The sequence below is a fragment of the Plecotus auritus genome, assembly GCF_963455305.1.
Source record: "Plecotus auritus genome assembly, chromosome: 2".
In the NCBI taxonomy this organism is placed as follows: Eukaryota; Metazoa; Chordata; class Mammalia; order Chiroptera; family Vespertilionidae; genus Plecotus; species Plecotus auritus.
Window position 1 is genome coordinate 229,209,903 of NC_137771.1, and position 18,376 is coordinate 229,228,278.

General features: G+C 60.8%; 1 protein-coding gene across 1 annotated transcript in view; it reads left to right on the forward strand.

The window, feature by feature from the left end:
- Nucleotides 1-18,376, forward strand: part of TIAM1 (TIAM Rac1 associated GEF 1) — a 219,849-nt gene that overhangs the window by 180,620 nt on the left and 20,853 nt on the right. The window contains 5 exon segments of the mRNA XM_080654731.1: nt 9-21; nt 2,516-2,602; nt 5,023-5,247; nt 9,370-9,476; nt 16,800-16,904. Of these exon segments, the coding sequence (XP_080510857.1) occupies nt 9-21; nt 2,516-2,602; nt 5,023-5,247; nt 9,370-9,476; nt 16,800-16,904 (537 nt within the window).

An 18,376-nucleotide genomic window follows, 5' to 3' on the forward strand; every position in this document is an offset into this window, starting at 1 on the left:
ACGCGGCCGGGGACAGCTACGGTACGTGCCACGTGCGCGTGTCCCGCGGTGACTCCCCGTGGGAGCCCTTCCTCGGTGCACGTGGGCTCGGTCACAGTCGGCTAAAGTGCCTGGGGGCCGGGGCAGGCCACAGCCCGTCTGGGTTCCGGGCTCGGCAAGGCAGCCCCACGGGGCAAAAGGAGGAATCTCTGCCCCGGCCCGTGTGGCTCAGTGGATAGAACAGGGGTGGGCAAACTTTTTGACTCGAGGGCCACAATGGGTTCTTAAACTGGACCGGAGGGCCGGAACAAAAGCATGGATGGAGTGTTTGTGTGAACTAATATAAATTCAAAGTCAAGGAGCGGAGGGGAGAGCAAGAGAACCGGATGGAACAGCCGGATCCGGCCCGCGGGCCGTAGTTTGCCCACGGCTGGTAGAACGTCAGCCTGTGCACCAAGGGTCCCGGGTTCGATTCCCGTCAAGGGCAGGTACCTGGGTTGTAGGCTCCTCCCCGGCCCGGGCCCTGGATGGAGCCAGTCGCTGTGTCTCTGTCATGTCGATGTTTCTCTCTGCCTTTCCCTCTCCCTTCCACTCTCCCTAAAACCAATGGGAAAATGCCCTCGGGCGAGGATTCACAACGAAACAAACAAAACGTGAGGAATCTCCCCGGGTGCGGCCAGGACCTGCACTTCCCATCCCCCAGCTGTAATCCTCGGGGTGTGCTGTCCTTAAGCGGACGTGGGTGTGTTGGGAGGGGATCACTGTTAGGATGGACCCCCCGGTCGTGAGGAGATTTCGTATTCCTCTCCCCAAAACATGCAGTGCCCTCCCTGCCCCCACAGGTCAGGTCAGAGGAACTTGGGGTGCTGGGGGGTTCCCGAGGCCACCCTGACGCTCACCGCCTTCATACGGCGAGGCCCACACACGGGACGTGGTCGTGGCCACGGCGGCGATGTATCCCCGGATCCTGCACACGTTCTAGCCGATGAGAGGCCGTGCTCTCCGCTGGGGTACAGGGGGGGACCCCCGTGATAGGTTGGACTCGTGGATAAAATGGTTTTTATGTGAGTGGGGCTTCTTGAGCCCCCACCCACGTAGAAATAAGCCGGACGTTAGAAACGGCTATGAGAATGGGGTTCAGAATAAGAGGATAAAATGAAATCGCTGCGCCCTGGAAAGGCGTCCCGTGCACCCAGAGGTCACGGTTCGATTCAGGTCCAGGGCGCACGCCCGGCTTGCGGGCTGGATCCCCAGTAGGGGGGGTGCAGGAGGCAGCAGATGGAAGTTTCTCTCTCTCTCTCTCTCTCTCTCTCTCCCCCTTTCTCTCTCGAATCAAGAGAAACATGTATTTTTAAAAATGAGGTTGCTGGAACACCCGCAGGGCGCGATTCCGCCACCCTCGTGGGCGGGGCACTGTCTCCAGGACCCGCGCACCACGCAGACCCGCTGCTGTGACTCGGCCCGAGCCTCTCGGTGGCGCTCCGGAGCCGGCCTGCCTTTAGCTCTGCTTTGCTCCCCGCCCGCTGTGTGAGCCGCTGGCTCGCTGCCCGGCCCTCAGCCCTGACTGAGGATGCTCCCCCCCCCCCGCCCCCCCCCCCCCAGCCGGGGCTGTGTCCGCGTCATGGCGGCTTCAGTTCCCCGTAGTCCCCTTTGCAGTGTCCCTCCGAGTCTTCCGTCCGGAGGGGAAGCCTGTGTCCTGGGCTCCCCTGGGCCAGGGAGGATTTACATGAGAATGGAGGTGGCCAGGGTTACAGCCGTGGGCAAACTATGGCCCGCGGGCCGGATCCGGCCCGTTCGGCTGTTCTATCCGGCCCGTGGAGCCGAAAGAGCGGAGGGTTCTCTTGCTCTCCCCTCCGCTCCTTTACTTTGAATTTATATTAGTTCACACAAACACTCCATCCATGCTTTTGTTCCGGCCCTCCGGTCCAGTTTAAGAACCCATGGTGGCCCTCGAGTCAAAAAGTTTGCCCACCCCTGGTTTGGGAGCTCAGCACTCGGTATTCTGGGGCGTGTTCCGCCCTTTCTCCCCCCCCCCCCGCCCCCAAGGGTCAGCCACACCCAGGTTTGGCCGCTGAGCTCAGGACCCGGCCACGGGCAGGCTCACCTGACAGGCGTGGAGGGTGAGACCAGCGGGTTCAGTGTGAGGCTGGGTCCGAAGGGAGTGGCTGCTGGGAGCTCTTTGCGGAGTTTGAATGACGAGAGCCGTGTCCGTGGCCGGCACGTAGGGCCGCACACACCTGTGCCCTCCCTGGGCGAGGGGAGCGAGGACTGTGCGCGGGGGAGGCTGAGGAGGGGCCGTGGCCGCACCAGGCTGGACCAGCACCTTGTCCTCCGGGGGGAGGTGGCAGTGTGAGCAGAGCGAGGGCCCGGGATGTTAGTGTTCGTGGGCAGCGACGTCCGTTCCCTGAACATGACGTTCCTGTTTCGTAAACGGTGAGCGGGAAGCGCCGAGGCTCCAAACCGCACGCAGAAGCCCCGACGGGGCCCAGCTCGCGTGGGCTCAGCGCCCGGGTGACCCCGCTGTCTCTGCTCCCAGGGTTCTCCCTCTCCTCCGTGGAGGAGGACGGCGTCCGAAGGCTCTACGTGAGCAGCGTGAGGGACACGGGGCTGGCGGCCAAGAAAGGTGGGTCTCTGTGTGTCCTGCCTGCCTGTCTGCCTGTCTCCCTGTCTGCCTGTCTGTCTCCCTGCCTGTCTCCCTGTCTGTCTGCCTGTCTCCCTGTCTGCCTGTCTCCCTGTCTCCCTGCCTGTCTCCCTGCCTGTCTCCCTGCCTGCCTGCCTGTCTCCCTGTCTGCCTGTCTGTCTCCCTGTCTGCCTCCCTGTCTCCCTGTCTGTCTGCCTGTCTCCCTGTCTGCCTCCCCGTCTCCCTATCTGCCTCCGTGCCTGTCTGTCTGTCTGTCTCCCTGCCTGTCTGTCTCCCTGCCTGTCTGCCTGTCTGTCTGTCTCCCTGCCTGTCTGCCTGTCTCCCTGTCTCCCTGTCTGCCTGTCTCCCTGTCTCCCTGTCTCCCTGTCTCCCTGTCTCCCTGCCTGCCTGCCTGTCTGTCTCCCTGTCTCCATGCCTGCCTGCCTGTCTCCCTGCCTGTCTGTCTCCCTGTCTCCCTGCCTGTCTCCCTACCTGTCTCCCTGCCTGTCCGTCTCCCTGTCTCCCTGCCTGTCTCCCTACCTGTCTCCCTGTCTGTCTCCCTGTCTCCCTGCCTGCCTGTCTCCCTACCTGTCTCCCTGTCTGTCTCCCTGTCTCCCTGCCTGTCTGTCTCCCTGTCTCCCTGCCTGTCTCCCTGTCTCCCTGCCTGTCTGTCTCCCTGTCTCCCTGCCTGTCTCCCTGTCTGTCTCCCTGTCTCCCTGCCTGTCTCCCTGCCTGCCTGCCTGCCTGCCTGTCTGTCTCCCTGTCTGTCTCCCTGTCTGTCTCTCTGCCTGCCTGTCTCCCTGCCTGTCTCCCTGTCTGTCTCCCTGTCTGTCTGTCTGCCTGTCTGCCTGCCTGTCTGTCTCCCTGTCTGTCTCCCTGTCTGCCTCCCTGCCTGTCTCCCTGTCTCCCTGTCTGCCTCCCTGTCTGTCTGTCTCCCTGCCTGTCTGTCTGCCTCCCTGTCTGTCTGTCTCCCTGTCTGTCTGTCTCCCTGCCTGTCTGCCTGTCTGCCTGCCTGCCTGTCTATCTCTCCTAAATTGCCTCTGGGTTTCCCCTAGTTGGTGGGTGAGAAAGATCTGCCCAAATTCTCCGTAATGAGTGTGTGAGTGTGTGTCGTTGAAAACCCAGGGAACATGGATGGTATTCCACCGCTCAGGTGTGTCGGAAATGTCACAATCTCGGATTTAAAAAGTATCTGTGTTTTATTGATTTCAGAGAGGAAGGGAGAGGGAGAGAGAGATGGCAACATCAATGGTGACAGAGAATCATGGACCGGCTGCCTCCTGCACGCCCCCCACTGGGGATGGAGCCCGCAACCCGGGCCTGTGCCCCGACCGGGAATCAAACCGTGACCTCCTGGTTCATGGGTCGACGCTCCACCCGAGTGGTGCCGACCGGGCACAATCTTGGATTTTTCACCTGATTCCGAGCCTGTTTCCCTGGGGCTGGTGGGGAATTTGTGCTGATCCCACGCCCTGCCCCCCCCCCCCCCCGTCCCCCGGAATGAAGTGGAGGCCCTGGGTCTTCCTGCAGCAGAACTTGAGGAGGGACGACCCTCTGCTCCGTCCAGGCTGGTCAGAGCCGCCTGGGCCGCCCTGGGCTGCACGGCCCCTCCGAGCAGGCGTTGTGGCCGCCACGTGGGGAGCAGCCCCGTCCCCTCGGAGAGGAGTTCCCCCTCGCTGAGCCCCCTGCGCCCTCGAGGGGAGCCGCCCCCGCCTCCTTCCCCGCGGGGAGCCTTCTCACCAGACTCTTCCTCCCCAGCTGACAGGCCCTTCGTGCCTCCCCCCCACCCCCCGTACTTCTGGAACGTTCTCTCCCTCACGGATGGACCTGCCCTGGCCGTCACGCTTCCTGTTCTCCGAGGCACGGCTGCTCCTTTGGGCCCCGCACGGGGGCAGCTTTCCCTCCTGCTTTCAGAGCAGCAGCCTCTTCGGGGACTTCCCACGGGGCCCTGATGTGGTTACAGAGCACAGGCAGCAGAGAGCGAGCGCGGCGACTCCGCCAGCCTCGTCTGCAGGCCTGCTCGCCGTAGGCCGGCCTCCCTGACCGCGGAGCGGCGCCCTGCGTGGGGGCCCACAGACACGCGGGGACGTTCCTCGCGCCCCCGAGCGTGGCCCAGGCGTCCACACAGTGACCAGAGCGTCTCTGGTCCCCCTCGAGTCAGCGTTTGTGGGGAGACGTTGGCAGGCGCTGGGGGGGCCCACGGGTCCGAGGAGTCAGTTGGTTCCGATGTGTGTTCAGGCCAGGGCAGGGCGGGCAGACCCAGGCCTGGAGCCTCGGGCCCGGGACCCTGCACCTGCTCCCCCTTCGGGGCACCGTGTGTGCGGCAGGACTTGGGGTGCAGCCGCCTCCTGCCCTCCGCCCCCCTCCCGCCCCGGCTCTGCCGCTGCCTCTGTGTGAAACTAAGCTTTTCCGTCGCGTTGCAGGCCTGGAGGTGGGGGATGAGATTCTCGAGATCAACAACCGCGTGGCCGCCACCCTGAGCTCCGCGGCCCTCAGGGACTTCCTCTCGCAGCCCAGCCTGGGCCTCCTCGTGCGGACGCGCCCCGAGCTGGAGGGGGGCGCCCTGCTGCTGGGGAGCCCACCCCACCGTGCCGACGGCCCCACCGAGCCTGGCCAGGGCCCCCTCGCCTTCCTCGCCGGCAGCCCAGGTAAGGCTGTGACCTGCAGCGGGTGGCCACGGGCGGAGCTGGGGTGCCCACGACGGGGCCCCCACTGCTCCGTGCCTCAGGGACGGGGTGTGGGGAGAGGAGCTGGTGGAGCTCCTGTTCTGGGGGGCAGGGGGGGACTGGTTTGCTACACACCTGCCCTCCCCACGTGGAGGGCTTGGCTTCCCCGCTGCTGTCCCGGTCGTTCGGGAGAAAGACGAGTGGAAGAGGCCGCTGCCTCGGGGCTGTGGACCGAGATAGGGACATGGAAGTGCCAGGAGTCACGGGAGGTGCTGGGCTGTGAGTCCTCCCCCTGCCGTCCACGTCCCACTGTCCACGTCCCACCCCAGCCCTGCTGCCCGCGTCCGCTCCTGAGCGACACGACACGATGCCCGAGTGGACGGGGCTCCGAGCTCTTGTTGGTCCTTTTTTTTTTTTTAAGTTTTTAAAAAATATATATATTTTATTGATTTTTTACAGAGAGGAAGGGAGAGGGAGAGAGAGAAACATCGATGAGAGAGAAACATCCATCAGCTGCCTCCTGCACACTCCCCACTGGGGATGTGCCCGCAACCAAGGTACATGCCCTTGACCGGAATCGAACCCGGGACCCTTCAGTCCGCAGGCCGATGCTCTACCCACTGAGCCACACCGGTTAGGGCTGGTCCTCTTGTCTCTTGGGCTCTTCGCCACAGAATCCCCCCAGGGTGAGCCCCCTGCTCTGGATCCCCGGGCGCCCAGAGGCGCCTGCAAAGGACCCTGTCCCATCACCGGTCCCTCCAGGTGTGTCTGAGTGTGGCTGTCCCCTCCGCTGGCCTGTCCTCTTCTGGGGGATCCCCCGGGTGAGAGGGTCCCCACCACCCACTTCCGGAGTTGGGCTCCATTTCGTAGGCTGGGGTTTTGAATTTATTTTCTTTTAAAAACTTGGGTTAAAGAAAAGTCTTCAGTTTCTCAATCTGAGTGTAGGCAGCACCCGCGGGCGAGAATGGGCCCCATGTTTCGTTCAGGGTCTCGGGGCGCTTTTTACTGTTGACGGCCTTGACCCGTGACGTCATGGTCGCGCCCACGGCCCAATCCGACCTGTAGGATGTGACTCCCTGGCCCTGCACCTTTAATGTAGGGCCTGGACCATGGCGCTGTTCCGCCCTGTGACCACCAGGTGGCAGGCGCGCCCCGGAGCCCTGGGCTCAGACAGGTGCCTGGAATGGAAAGACAATGAATGGCTTTTGGTTCGTTCCTTCGGGGGTTTCCTGAAGCCGGGGGGTCAGGCTGCAGGCAGAGTGGGCGCCTCTCCCCGGGTTTCCCTGCCTGAGCCCCCCTGGGGCTCCTGGATGGGAAGCAGAGGGTGGCTGACCGACCTGTGGCCGGTCCGGCCTCGGGCGTGTGTTTTTGGTAAACAGTCTGATTGGAACCCAGTCCTGGGGCCCCTTTCCCACGACCCCGGCAGGTGGAGGAGCTGTGACAGGGGCTCCTGTCTGTGAAGTTACAGACTGGCCCTTGGCGGATCGAGCTTGCTGACCCCATGCCTCTGCGACTCAGGGGTCCCCAAGCGGTTCCTGTAAAGAGGACACTGTCTTAGTGAACTTGATCTTTAAAAATTGTGTGTATGTGCTCTGCAACTTTAAGTTTTTTACTCAAGTTTAAAAGTATATGTATTTATTGATTTCAGAGAGGAAGGGAGAGGGAGAGAGAGAGGTAGAAACATCCATGATGAGAGAGAATCACGGACCGGCTGCCCCCTGCACGCCCCCCACTGGGGATCGAGCCCACAACCCCGGCATGTGCCCTGACCGTGAATCGAACCATGACCTCCTGGTTCCTAAGTTGATGCCCAACCCCTGAGCCACACCGGCCGGGCGCAAATTTCTTTATTACGTTTTTAAAAACAAAGAATGCGTTTCTGTGTAGGCACCTGTTTTAGAAATACGTGCGTGGCTGTAGACCCCATGTTTTACCTGCCGGAGCTTTAGAATGAGCCACTGGCCTCGCTGTCCCCGTCACGTTACCTCCTCCGGACAGACAGCCGGCTCCGAAGGCCGGGTGGGATGGGCTTTTTCTCCGGGTCAGTGGTCCTCACTGGTGGGGTACCCACCGGGCACCGGGCGCCACGCCTTCTGCCCTCACACCCACACTGCAGGGCCGGGCCTGTCGGTCACTGCTCCGTCCTCAGTACTTTGCCCTGGTCCAGCCCCTTCGAACCAAGCCTGCCGGGCCGACCAGCGGGGGGAGGGGTGGGCGTGGGGGAAGCGGCCGCCCGGGTCTCTCTCTGCCTTCTCGCCGCGGCTTCCCGGTCCCTGTTGACCGAGAGAGATGAAAGGGCAGGTGGCGAACTGGATGGGGCAGCGGAGGGAGGCTCCGAGCTGAGGCAGAGCGCGGGGCCTGCAGACAGCCGGCCTCGGGAACGGGCCCGTGGGCGCCCCCGTGTGGCTGTCCAGTCGCCAGGAAGACGAAGGATGGGCAGTTGAGGTCGGACGCAGGGGCCCCCTTCCGGGCCCTCACGGTGTCGGCAGCTTGGCGGAGGGAAGGCCTCGAGGGCCCCGGGTGTCCCGAGCCTGGCGGGAGCTGCCCGCGGCCACCCGGCCCACAGGGCGGAGGTCACAGGCTCGGCCGTCCTCCGGAGCCCAGTCTGGGTGTGCGGTCCACGCTCAGGGCGGGGCTGTGACCCAGAAGCGCCTCCGGGAGGGGCAGGCCCTGCTCTGCAGCCCGAGGCCTCCGTTCTTCCTGGAGGATGTCTTTCCCATGGGTTTCTTCTTTTTTTTTTTTTTTTAAATATATATATATATTTTTTTATTGATTTTTCACAGAGAGGAAGGGAGTGGGAGAGAGAGCTAGAAACATCGATGAGAGAGAAACATCGATCAGCTGCCTCCTGCACGCCCCCTACTGGGGATGTGCCCACAACCAAGGTACATGCCCTTGACCGGAATCGAACCTGGGACCCTTGAGTCCGCAGGCCGACGCTCTATCCACTGAGCCAAACCGGTTAGGGCTTTTTTTTTTTTAAGGGAGGAAGGGCCTTAGCCAATTTGGCTCAGTGGATAGAGCCTCGGTCTGCGGACTGAAGGGTCCCAGTTTCAATTCCGGTCACAGGCACATGCCTGGGTTGCGGGCTCAATCCCCAGGGTGGGGTGTGCAGGAGGCAGCCGATCAGTGATTCTCATCATTGATGTTTTTCTGTCTCTCTCCCTCTCCCTTCCTCTCTGGAAAGAAAAAAGAGCAGAAGGGTGTTGGTGGGAAGAAAGAGAGAGAGAGAGAGAGAGAGAGAGAGAAGCATCGCTCTGAGAGAGAAGCATCGATTGGCTGCCTCCCCCCGTGCCCCGCCCTGGGCCAGGAGGGGGCCTGTGACCCAGGTACGTGCCCTTGACCAGGCATTGAACCCAGGCTGTGGCGCTCCGTTTGGCTCTCGCCGCCGTCTCCGCTCAGCCTGCCGCCAGCGAGCTGTCCGATGGGTTTGTGAGTCGCGCCCACTGAGAGCACCTCCTTCCCAGGTGGGAGGGGGGAGGCGCAGTCCCAGGCGCGGGGGCGGGGAGGGGGGCACAGCTGGGCGGTCCTGAAACTCCTGGTGATTCTAATGGTCGGCCGGGATGGTGCCACAGCCCAGGCCACCAGCTGCTCTCAGAGCTTCAGCATATGGATTTGGGGGGCCCATGACTATCACTTATGTTCTACGAGAGGCCCGGTGCGTGAAAACTCGTGCACTTGGGGGGGGGTCCCTCCGCCCGGCCTGCGCCCCCCTTGCAGTGGGGGGAGCCCTTGGGGGATGTCCGACTGACGGCCTAGGCCCGCCCCCCCATCACCATCCCCTCCCTCTGCCCGCTGCCACCTGCCTTGGCTGGCTGGACACCACCTGCTCGCTGGCCCTGCCCCCTGTAGCTCCTCCATTCGGTTGACTTGCACCTTGGGCTTTTATTACACGGGATAGACAGTAAGAACACGCTGTCCTAGTAAACGACGATGGTAGCAGCACCAGCAGATAACGAAAACTCCTCCCGAGCCGAGGGCGTGGAGCTGGCCCGTGGCGGGTGTGATAGGTTCTCTCTGGGAGCGGACGCCTGCCCCCTCGCGGGCTGACCTGCGGGGGTCACTGTCCCGTCCCCCCACATCCATTCTGCTTCCGTCCTGCAGGGCCCAGCGTGGGCGGCGGTCCGCAGGGCAGCGGTGTGGAGCCTGCCCCCGAGGAGGCCGAGGGGCTGGACCCCGAGTTCTCAGATGACACGGACCACAGCAGCAAGGTGAGAGGTTTTCATTTTACCTCCCGCGTCCCGGCCACCGCGCCCCGGCCACCGTGTCCCGGCCACCGCGCCCCGGCCACCCTCTCCACAGGCCCCAGGAGTCTCACTTGGGAGACGTCGCTAAATAATATTCAAACCCCAAAGGCAGCCTCGCTGACAAGCCCGTGGGCGGGAGGGCAGGCGCAGAGGTCACTGGTGAAGCCGACTCGCCCCCTGTGGACGGGACGCGGCCTCTCGCCCGTGCGGTTGGGTCAGCGCCACGGTCTGTGACTCGTGGTTTCTGCCGTGAGCTTCTGCACCTCGTGCTCAGCTTTGGTTAGAAGTGAGCCTCTTGCCCGGCCGGCGTGGCTCAGGGGTGGGCGTCGACCTAGGAACCAGGAGGTCAGGGTTCGATTCCCGGTCAGGGCACAGGACCGGGTTGCGGGCTCCATCCCCAGTGTGGGGCGTGCAGGAGGCAGCCGATCCGTGATTCTCTCTCATCATGGATGTTTCTATCTCTCTTCCTCTCTGAAATCAATAAAAACATATTTAAAAAAATAAAAATAAGAAAGGGTTGGTAGCCCTAACCGGTGTGGCTCAGTGGATAGAGCGTCAGCCTGTGGACTGAAGGGTCCCGGGTTCAATTCCGGTCAAGGGCATGTACCTTGGTTGCAGGCACATCCCCAGTAGGAGGTGTGCAGGAGGCAGCTGATCGATGTTTCTCTCTCATCGATGTTTCTAACTCTCTATCCCTCTTCCTTCCTCTCTGTAAAAAATCAATAAAATATATTAAAAAAAAAAAAAGAAAGGGTTGGTATTTCTAACATGCTGCTAGTAGTCACTCATGCTAAAAATAAATAAATAAATAAATAAATAAATAAATAAATAAATAAAGTGGTTTTAGGATAAGTTTAATATTTGCGGGCTGAAAGGCTTTCGTGGTGATTATCAATAAGACCGATGAATGGCATATGCATTTCATTTAAAGCTCCCTTCCCCTGAAAGAGCAAATAGGAATTTGTTGCCCTGGCCAGTTTGCCTCAGTGGATAGAGCAGCAGTTGCAGACGGAAGGGTCCCGGGTTCGATTCCGGCCCGGGGCAGAGGCCCATGTTGTGGGCTTGATCCCCAGTTGGGAGCGTGCAGGAGGCAGCTGATCCATGATTCTCTCTCATCACAGATGTTTCTATCTCTCTCTCCCTCTCCCTTCCTCTCTGACATCAATAAAAATCTATAATAATAAAAGCTTAATATGCTAATTAGACTGGACAGCTGAACGTCCTTCCGGACGACCTTCCGGACAAAGCCGAGGGCCGAGCCCCTTGCACGAACCTTGTGCGTTGGGCCTCTAGTATTTTATAAAGAGAGAATTTGCTGAAGGTGAAGCCGTGGCCCTTACTTTACTTTACTTTTTTTTTTTTAAAAAAAATATATTTTATTGATTTTTTACAGAGAGGAAGGGAGAGGGATAGAGAGTTAGAAACATCAATGAGAGAGAAACATCGATCAGCTGCCTCCTGCACGCCCCCCACTGGGGATGTGCCCGCAACCAAGGTACATGCCCTTGACCGGAATCGAACCCGGGACCCTTCAGTCCGCAGGCCGACGCTCTAGCCACTGAGCCACACCGGCCAGGGCTACTTTACTTCTGTCTGCAGGGGAGGGCCAGTCGCGCTCGGGAGAAACAGGTATTTCCGTGCTGGGAGAAGCCACGTTGAAGGCATTTGTGCCGTTATTTTGTTACTGGGACTAAAAAGGCGAATTCTCCATTTCCAGTGTGGGCGAGCAGCGCGGCTCTCCCTCCCGCGAGTTCTTTCCGACGACGGGTCGTTGGTGCTCCCTGTCATGGTCCCGCGCCTCCCCGGGGGGTTTCGAGGCCGTTTCCGTTGTAAATGCAGTGAGTCATGAGGCCGGGGGGGGGGGGGGTGGGCAGGAAGGAAGAGGCCCAGGCCCTGTCCCTGACCCCGGGCGTCTGTCTGACTTCAGGGTTCTTTGTGCAGAAAAGGGGGTGCTGAGACTCGCCCGGAGGCCCCGGCCGGATGTAGAACGCGCCGCTGTCCCCGCTCCCTGCAGAGTGTGGGGTGTGACTGAGGGTGGGGCGGGTCTCAGGCGTTGGAGGGTCTGATGGGACGGGATCTCAGTCCTTTCCCTGGGCCGGACGGCCGCGGACTCTGCACTCCTGAGCTTCTGTTTTTTCAGAGTTTCTCTCTGTTTGGTTATTTTATCCTGCAGCCCAAGTTCCATAACTGAAATCGCCTTTTGTGAATTAAATGTCTCACTTAGGATATTTGGAGGCAAAAGCTTTAAGTTGAGCCAAGGAGTCTTGGAGACGGGGCCCTAACGGTGTGTTACTGAGAAGGAAGGAGCGGCCTGTGTGGCCCAGTGGTTTGAGCGTTGGCCCTTGGACCCAGCGGTCCCGGTTCGATTCCCGGTCAGGGCACAGGCCCGGGTGGCGGGCTCGATCCCCAGTGTGAGTGTGCAGGAGGCAGCCCATCCATGATTCTCTCTCATCACGGATGTTTCTCTCTCTCTCCCCTTCTTCCTTCCTCTCTATCTAAAATTCAATAAAAAAGTATTTATGATAATAAAAGCGTAATATGCTAGTTAGACTGGATGTCCCTCCGGACAGCCTTCTGGAGGAAGCCGGGGCTGCGAGGGAAGTCCGGGTCCCAGGTGCCTGCAGCCTGCGGCAGGAAGGCCTCCTCTTGCACGAACTTGGGCCTCCAGTTAAAAAACAAATAGGGCCCTGACCGGTGTGGCTCAGTGGATAGAGCGTCGGCCTGCGGACGGAAGGGTCCCGGGTTCGATTCCGGTCAAGGGCATGTACCTTGGTTGCGGGCACATCCCCAGTGGGAGGTGTGCAGGAGGCAGCTGATCGATGTTTCTCTCTCATCATGGATGTTTCTAGCTCTCTATCCCTTTCCCTTCCTCTCTGTAAAAAAATCAATATATTAAAAAAAAAACAAAACCAAAAAAAACAAATAGGAAACGCAAGTGAAGACTGTTTAGTGCCTTGTTGGGGCGGGCACTGTCCCACGGTAGCTCGGCTCACCCCCCCAGTACCCCTGAGAGGAAGATACTGTTATTCCCTCTGTTTATGGAGGACAGTATCGGAACAGAGAAGGTAAGCAACTTACTGGCGCTCACACAGCTCTGCGGTGGCAAAGCAGGCCTTGTGTGTTAACCGCTTTTCAGAACCGCCCTCTGGCCGGACGGACGGCCGAGGTCTGGTGGTGAAGCCAGGTCTCTGAAAAGGACGGAATCATCAGCGGGGGCGCCGAGAGCCGTTGCGATGAGGGCTCGCTCAGTATGTGCTCAACTCTTTTCCCGAGGCCCAAGCTTTCCAGGTCTTTCTTTATGATTCAAACCGCACGCGCATAGCTTGCCGTTTGTGATGAGGCTTAAGTAGTTTTTCGATGCGTCTCGTGTCCGTGTGTGATTTCCCTCGAGCATACAGTGAAGACTTCTGTGTGTGAGCTGCCCCAGGATGGAAGGGTGGTTTTGAATGCAGCAGGTTGGGTGTAGAAATGAATAAATAACAGATTAAACCAATCCTACATAATTAAAGGGTAATATGCAAATGGACCCTAACGAGCGACCGGTCGCTATGGCGCGCACTGACCACCAGGGGGCAGACGCTCAATGCAGGAGCTGCCCCCCCCCCACCCACAGGGGGAGTTCCGCTCAGCCACAGCCAGGCAGACGGCTGTGAGTGCAGCGGCCGTGGTGGGAGCCGCTCTCGCCTCCTCGGCAGCGCTCAGGCTGTCCCACTGCGGCTTAGGCCCGCTCCCCGGGGAGCAGGCTGCCAGAGGGATGTCTGACTGCCCGTTGAAGCATGATCCCCCGGGGGGAGCGGGCCTACACCGGCAAGTGGCCATCCCCCAAGGGGTCCCCCCCACCCCGCCCCCCGCCCCCGAGTGCATGAATTTTTTGCACCGGGCCTCTAGTACGCATATAAATGAAATAAAACAATCATTTTTCATCCTGGCTAAATATGTGACAGCTGATGATTTAATATTTTTTTGGCTGTTTTTCCTAAATGAATTGTTTTTAAGAAATATTGGGCAGGATAAAGAGAAGGCGTGTTGGAATTTTTATTTTGTTGTTGTTTTTAATTTTTTTTATTGACTTTATTGGGGTGATATTGGTCAACAAAATAACATAGGCTTTAGCTGTACAGTCCTTTAATATGTCATCTATATATTGTATTACATACAGTAACCTTAAAAAATTAATTTTTAAAAATTTATTCTTTATTATCATTATTTTATTTTTGTTGATGGGATTACAGATGTCCCCCATTTGCCCCGCCTTGCCTACGTCCGAGGAATACTGGGCAGGATAGAGAGAATGTGTGTTGGAATTTCATGTTTTCCATTTTTTTAGAAATAACAGTTTTTGCTCCAGGCGGCCTCTAGGGGTTGAGCCAGGGGATGACTGTGAGCTGCTGGGTGGGGTGGCTCAGGAGTGACAGGTCCTGGTGGGGGTGGGGCTGGAGCTGCTCTCGCTGTGCTGTTCGCACCTCCTTCCTGGCTGCTGCTTCCCTGCCTTTGATCCCAGGTGCCTGCCTCTGGGCGGATGCTGGTGAGCCCGGATGGCTGTGTCTGCGCCCCCCTCCCCGCCGCCCACCCCCCGCTGTGATTTTGTTTCCATTTAGCAGGCGGTTCGGGGTCCTAGAACATTTCCATCCTGAAAACCCTCTTTGGCTTTTGGAGCCCCATCCCCATCGCCTCGGGAAGGGCTGCTTTGCTGACAATAGGGTTTGCGGAAAATAGGAAAAGAAACTGTTAAAAACACCCCGTGGTGCTCTGTGGCGCCTGCTCCCTGCGGGGCGGGCGAGGGGTGTCCTCCACGTGGAGCTGGTCAGTGTGGCGGGCGGGGGAGGGGGGGCGGGGCGGGGCGGTCAGCTGATCCAGGGCCGCGGCCTCTGGGAAGCTGGGAAGCGGGTCAGCTTTGCTTCGGGTTTGCCGCCTGGTCCTCCCTCTGCACTTGGCGGGCCAGCCGGGTGCGGGGTGCGAGCTGGTGCCCTCCAAGCATGCCCTCCCCTTGACCCCGCGGAGGGCCCCCGGGGCCGTGTGCGGGCGGGGCCGCCCTCCCTGCGGGTCCCTTCCCTGCGCGATGCGCCGGGACCCCCGGGACGCGTCTCCATGGGAGCGGGCTCTCCGGGGAGCGGCGGGCTGGGCGCGCGGAGTATTTCGGGAACCGGCGGCCCGGGGCTGAGCCCGGCGCGGGGAGCCGCGGGAGGATGCGCCCCTGATGCTGTCCGCGCTGTGGAAGGCGAAGCGCCCGCCCGGGACGGAACACGGGGACCCGCCCGGGGGCTCCGTCTGTCCGTCCCTCCGCCCGGTGAGCAGGGGGCGCCTCGGCTCTGCCTGCTGCCCCGTTGGGGGGACTTGGGAGGAGGAGGAGGAGGAGGAGGAGGAGGAGGAGGAGGAGGAGAAGTGCCCGCGCCCCCCTCTCCGTCCGTTCTCGGTGCCGGGGGCCTGGGGGCGAGGAGTGTGTGTTGTGGGGGGGGCGGGGGGCCGGCCGCCCGCGTGAAGTTGGATTTGCGGGGACCCTAACCTAGAGCTGTTTTCTTTCTGAAACAGCAGAGATGCCTTTATTTCTCACTGTGGTTCTTTCCCTTCCTCCCACCCGAGGGGCGAGTGTCCCCGTGACCAGCTCGGCCCGTGCCCGCAGCCTGGGTCCCCGAGACCCTGCAGGGTGCCCCCGCCTCGGGGCGCGGGTGCGGCTCACTGTTTCCTTCTGATGAGGAGGCGGCGGACTTGGGAGGAGGAGGAGAAGCTGCTCAGGGCGGTGCCCGGGTTTAAAGGGGGGCGGGGGGGGGGTCTGTGTCGCCCACCTGGGCCCGTGGCACAGGCCGACTTCCGAGGGGGGAAGCGAGGGGTCAGCGGGAAGGAGCCATGGCCGGACTCCAGCGGAGCCTCCTCCCGGGGCGGTGTACGGAGCTTGGACCCGCTCCGGAGCGGCTGATGGACACGCGTCACCTTGTCCTCGGTGTCCTCGCCCACGCTCCTTCAGCGGAGGCCCCTGGGCACCGGCCGGGATCCGGGCGCCAGGCTGGGTGGCCTCCGGAAAGGCTCTGAGATTGTGGGTCACGCGCCCCTCTGAGCTGTGGGGTGTTCACCTGGGGAGACGCAAAGGGCCGGTTTTAGATCTGAGCTCATCGGGGGCGGGAGTGGCCTTGTGGCCGCAGCGCAGCGGGCAGCGTCCGGCCGGGCAGCGGGCAGCGGTCCCTGCCAGGCACGCCACAGCCTGGCCTCGGTGCCGCCTTCTCATCTGGGGACAGCGCGGCTTCAGGGACAGCGCGCCCCATTTCCTGCCGCGTCGAGTTCTGCCCTGTGTCGCTGGGATTGTTCTCCGTCCCGACAGGACGGCTCTGAGCACTGGGAGGGCGGCCCATTTTCAGGGGACTGACCGCTCATCCCTCTCCCGCTGGGGGAGCCGGCTCCTCCTCTGCCACCCTTCACTGCCTGTGCCCCTACTGTGTGCCCGTCCCCTCCCGGGCCGTCGGCTCGGGGGCGGGGCGTGCAGAGCCTCCCAGGGCCGCTCCCGTCCGGGTGGGGATGACCAGGATGCCAGGTGGCCTCAGTGCTGGGCGGGGACGGCCGTGCTGGCGTCCGCATCCGAGGTCACGGCCTTGGCCAGGCTCCGTGGGGAAGGCCCGATGGAGATGGAGTTTGATGTCCTCTGGCCACAATACGTTGTTATTGATTTCAGAGGGAGGGCGAGGGAGAGAGAGAGCGAAACGTCAACGATGAGAGAGAGTCACTGATTGGCTGCCTCCTGCACGCCCCGCCCTGGGGATCGAGCCTGAAACCTGACCGGGAATTGAACCCAGGACCTTCGGTGCATGGGACGATGCCCAACCACGGAGCCACCCCGACCGGGGGCCGTTGAGAGCTTTAAGACGGTGGCTTGTGGGGCCCACCCCAGAGGTTCTCTTTGGTTGACCTGGAGGCAGCGCTGGGCTCCGGGAGGCTCACAGGCCTCGTGAACCCAGCCGGACCCAGCCGAGACCTGCGGGTCCCGGGGTGTCACGGCCCATGGCTGGGAAGCTGTTTCCGCAACCGGAGAAGTTGGAATCTTAGCTTCCTCACGCCCTAAACGTCCACCTGGACCGTCCTGGGCCAACATGAGGTGGAGACCGGGCGGTTCGTGAGCCGGGGTGGGGGGGGGGGAGTGGGGATGGACGGATGACACAGAGGTCAGACAGGTCGCTCCGGAGTGCCGCTGCCCTCACCTGCCTGCTTTCCACCTGTGCTCTGGAGAGCACGGAACAGGGGGCCGCGTCCTGCCGCAGTCCACGCGAGATGAACCCTAGTGACCCGAGCCCGTGCCCCCAGGACCCTGGCGGGCCGCAGCCAGCCACGACGCGGCAGCTCACGGACGCCGACAAGCTGCGTAAGGTCATCTGTGAGCTGCTGGAGACGGAGCGCACCTACGTGAAGGTGAGTGTCCCCCCGCCCCCTGCCCGTCTGCCCCCCCCCCCCCCCCAGCCCCCCACTCTGTTTCCACCGGTTCATAGACAGCAAAGCCAGGTCACAGGACCAAGGCGACCTCGGGCTCCCCCGCAGACGGTTGCCTTTATCCCAAACGTTAGGATTTTCTTTTGTGTTTTAAGGGGGCACAGCAGCTCTTACAGCAATTCCCTGCCACATCAGGGCGGGGCCACGGTAGGTTACAGCTGTTCCTATGGAAACTACGCAATCACCCTATGTAATAAAACCCTAATATGCAAATTGACCGAACAGCGGGACGACCGGTCGCTATGACGCGCACTGACCACCAGGGGGAAGACGCTCAACACCGGAGCTGCCCCCTGGTGGTCAGTGCGCACCCCCAGGCGGAGCGCCGCTCAGCCGGAAGCCGGGCTCACGTGTGGCGGGATCCTCTCCTGCCTCCGTGGCAGCGCTGAGGACCCCTGGGGGGGATGTCTGACTGCCGGCTTGGAGCAGGCTTAAGCGGGCAGTCGGACATCCCCCCAGGGGTCCCGGACTGCGAGAGGGCACAGGCCGGGCTGAGGGACCCCTTCCACCCCCACCCCCCCACACCCCCAGTCCATGAATGTTGTGCACCGGGCCTCTCGTTCATAAATAAGATACACGAAGACACTCTGTGCTTCGAGCACTCACAGCTGTAACCCGACCTTTGTCCCTCCCGGTCCGCCCATTGACCGAGAAAGGAGCTGGCGGCGAGCACAAGTGTGGCCCTTTGACCTTCCTGAGTCGCGAACGCTGCCGAGCCGGCACGACAGTGGGATTTAGTTTCGGAAAAGTTTATCTTCAGACGCTAACCGGAGTCTCGCAGAAAGGCATCAGCTCCGCTCCCTCCGTGCCATTACTGGTTCTGACGTTCGGTTCTATCATACATGTCACAACCCCATTTCCAACAGCTCCTGTAACTGTAATAATGACGTTTTCCTACATAGAACGTAGTTACAGTTAGTTACGCGTTACAACAGCACGATCTGTCTTCAACGATCCGCGTCTTTATTTTTCTGTTAATCCTCCTCTGAGGACATTTTTCCATTGATTTTAGAGGGAGGGGGAGGGAGAGGGAAAGTCATAAACATCGATGGGAGAGACGCACAATGATTGGTCACCTCCTGGACGTGCCCCAAGCAGGGCCCAGGCCAGGGAGGAGCCTGCCACCGAGGTACATGCCCTGGACTGGAATCGAACCCGGGACCCTTTGGTCTGCAGGCCGACGCTCTACCCACTGAGCCACACTGGCTAGGGCCGTTTTAATCTTTAAATCAAGGGTCACCCAATTGTGGCCCTCGGGCCCAGGCCAGCCCTCTGTCTGCTTTTACTCATAAAGTTTTTTGTTTTTTTTAAAATATATTTTATTGATTTTCCACGAAAAGGAAGGAAGAGGGACAGAGAGCTAGAAACATCGATGAGAGAGAAACATACATCAG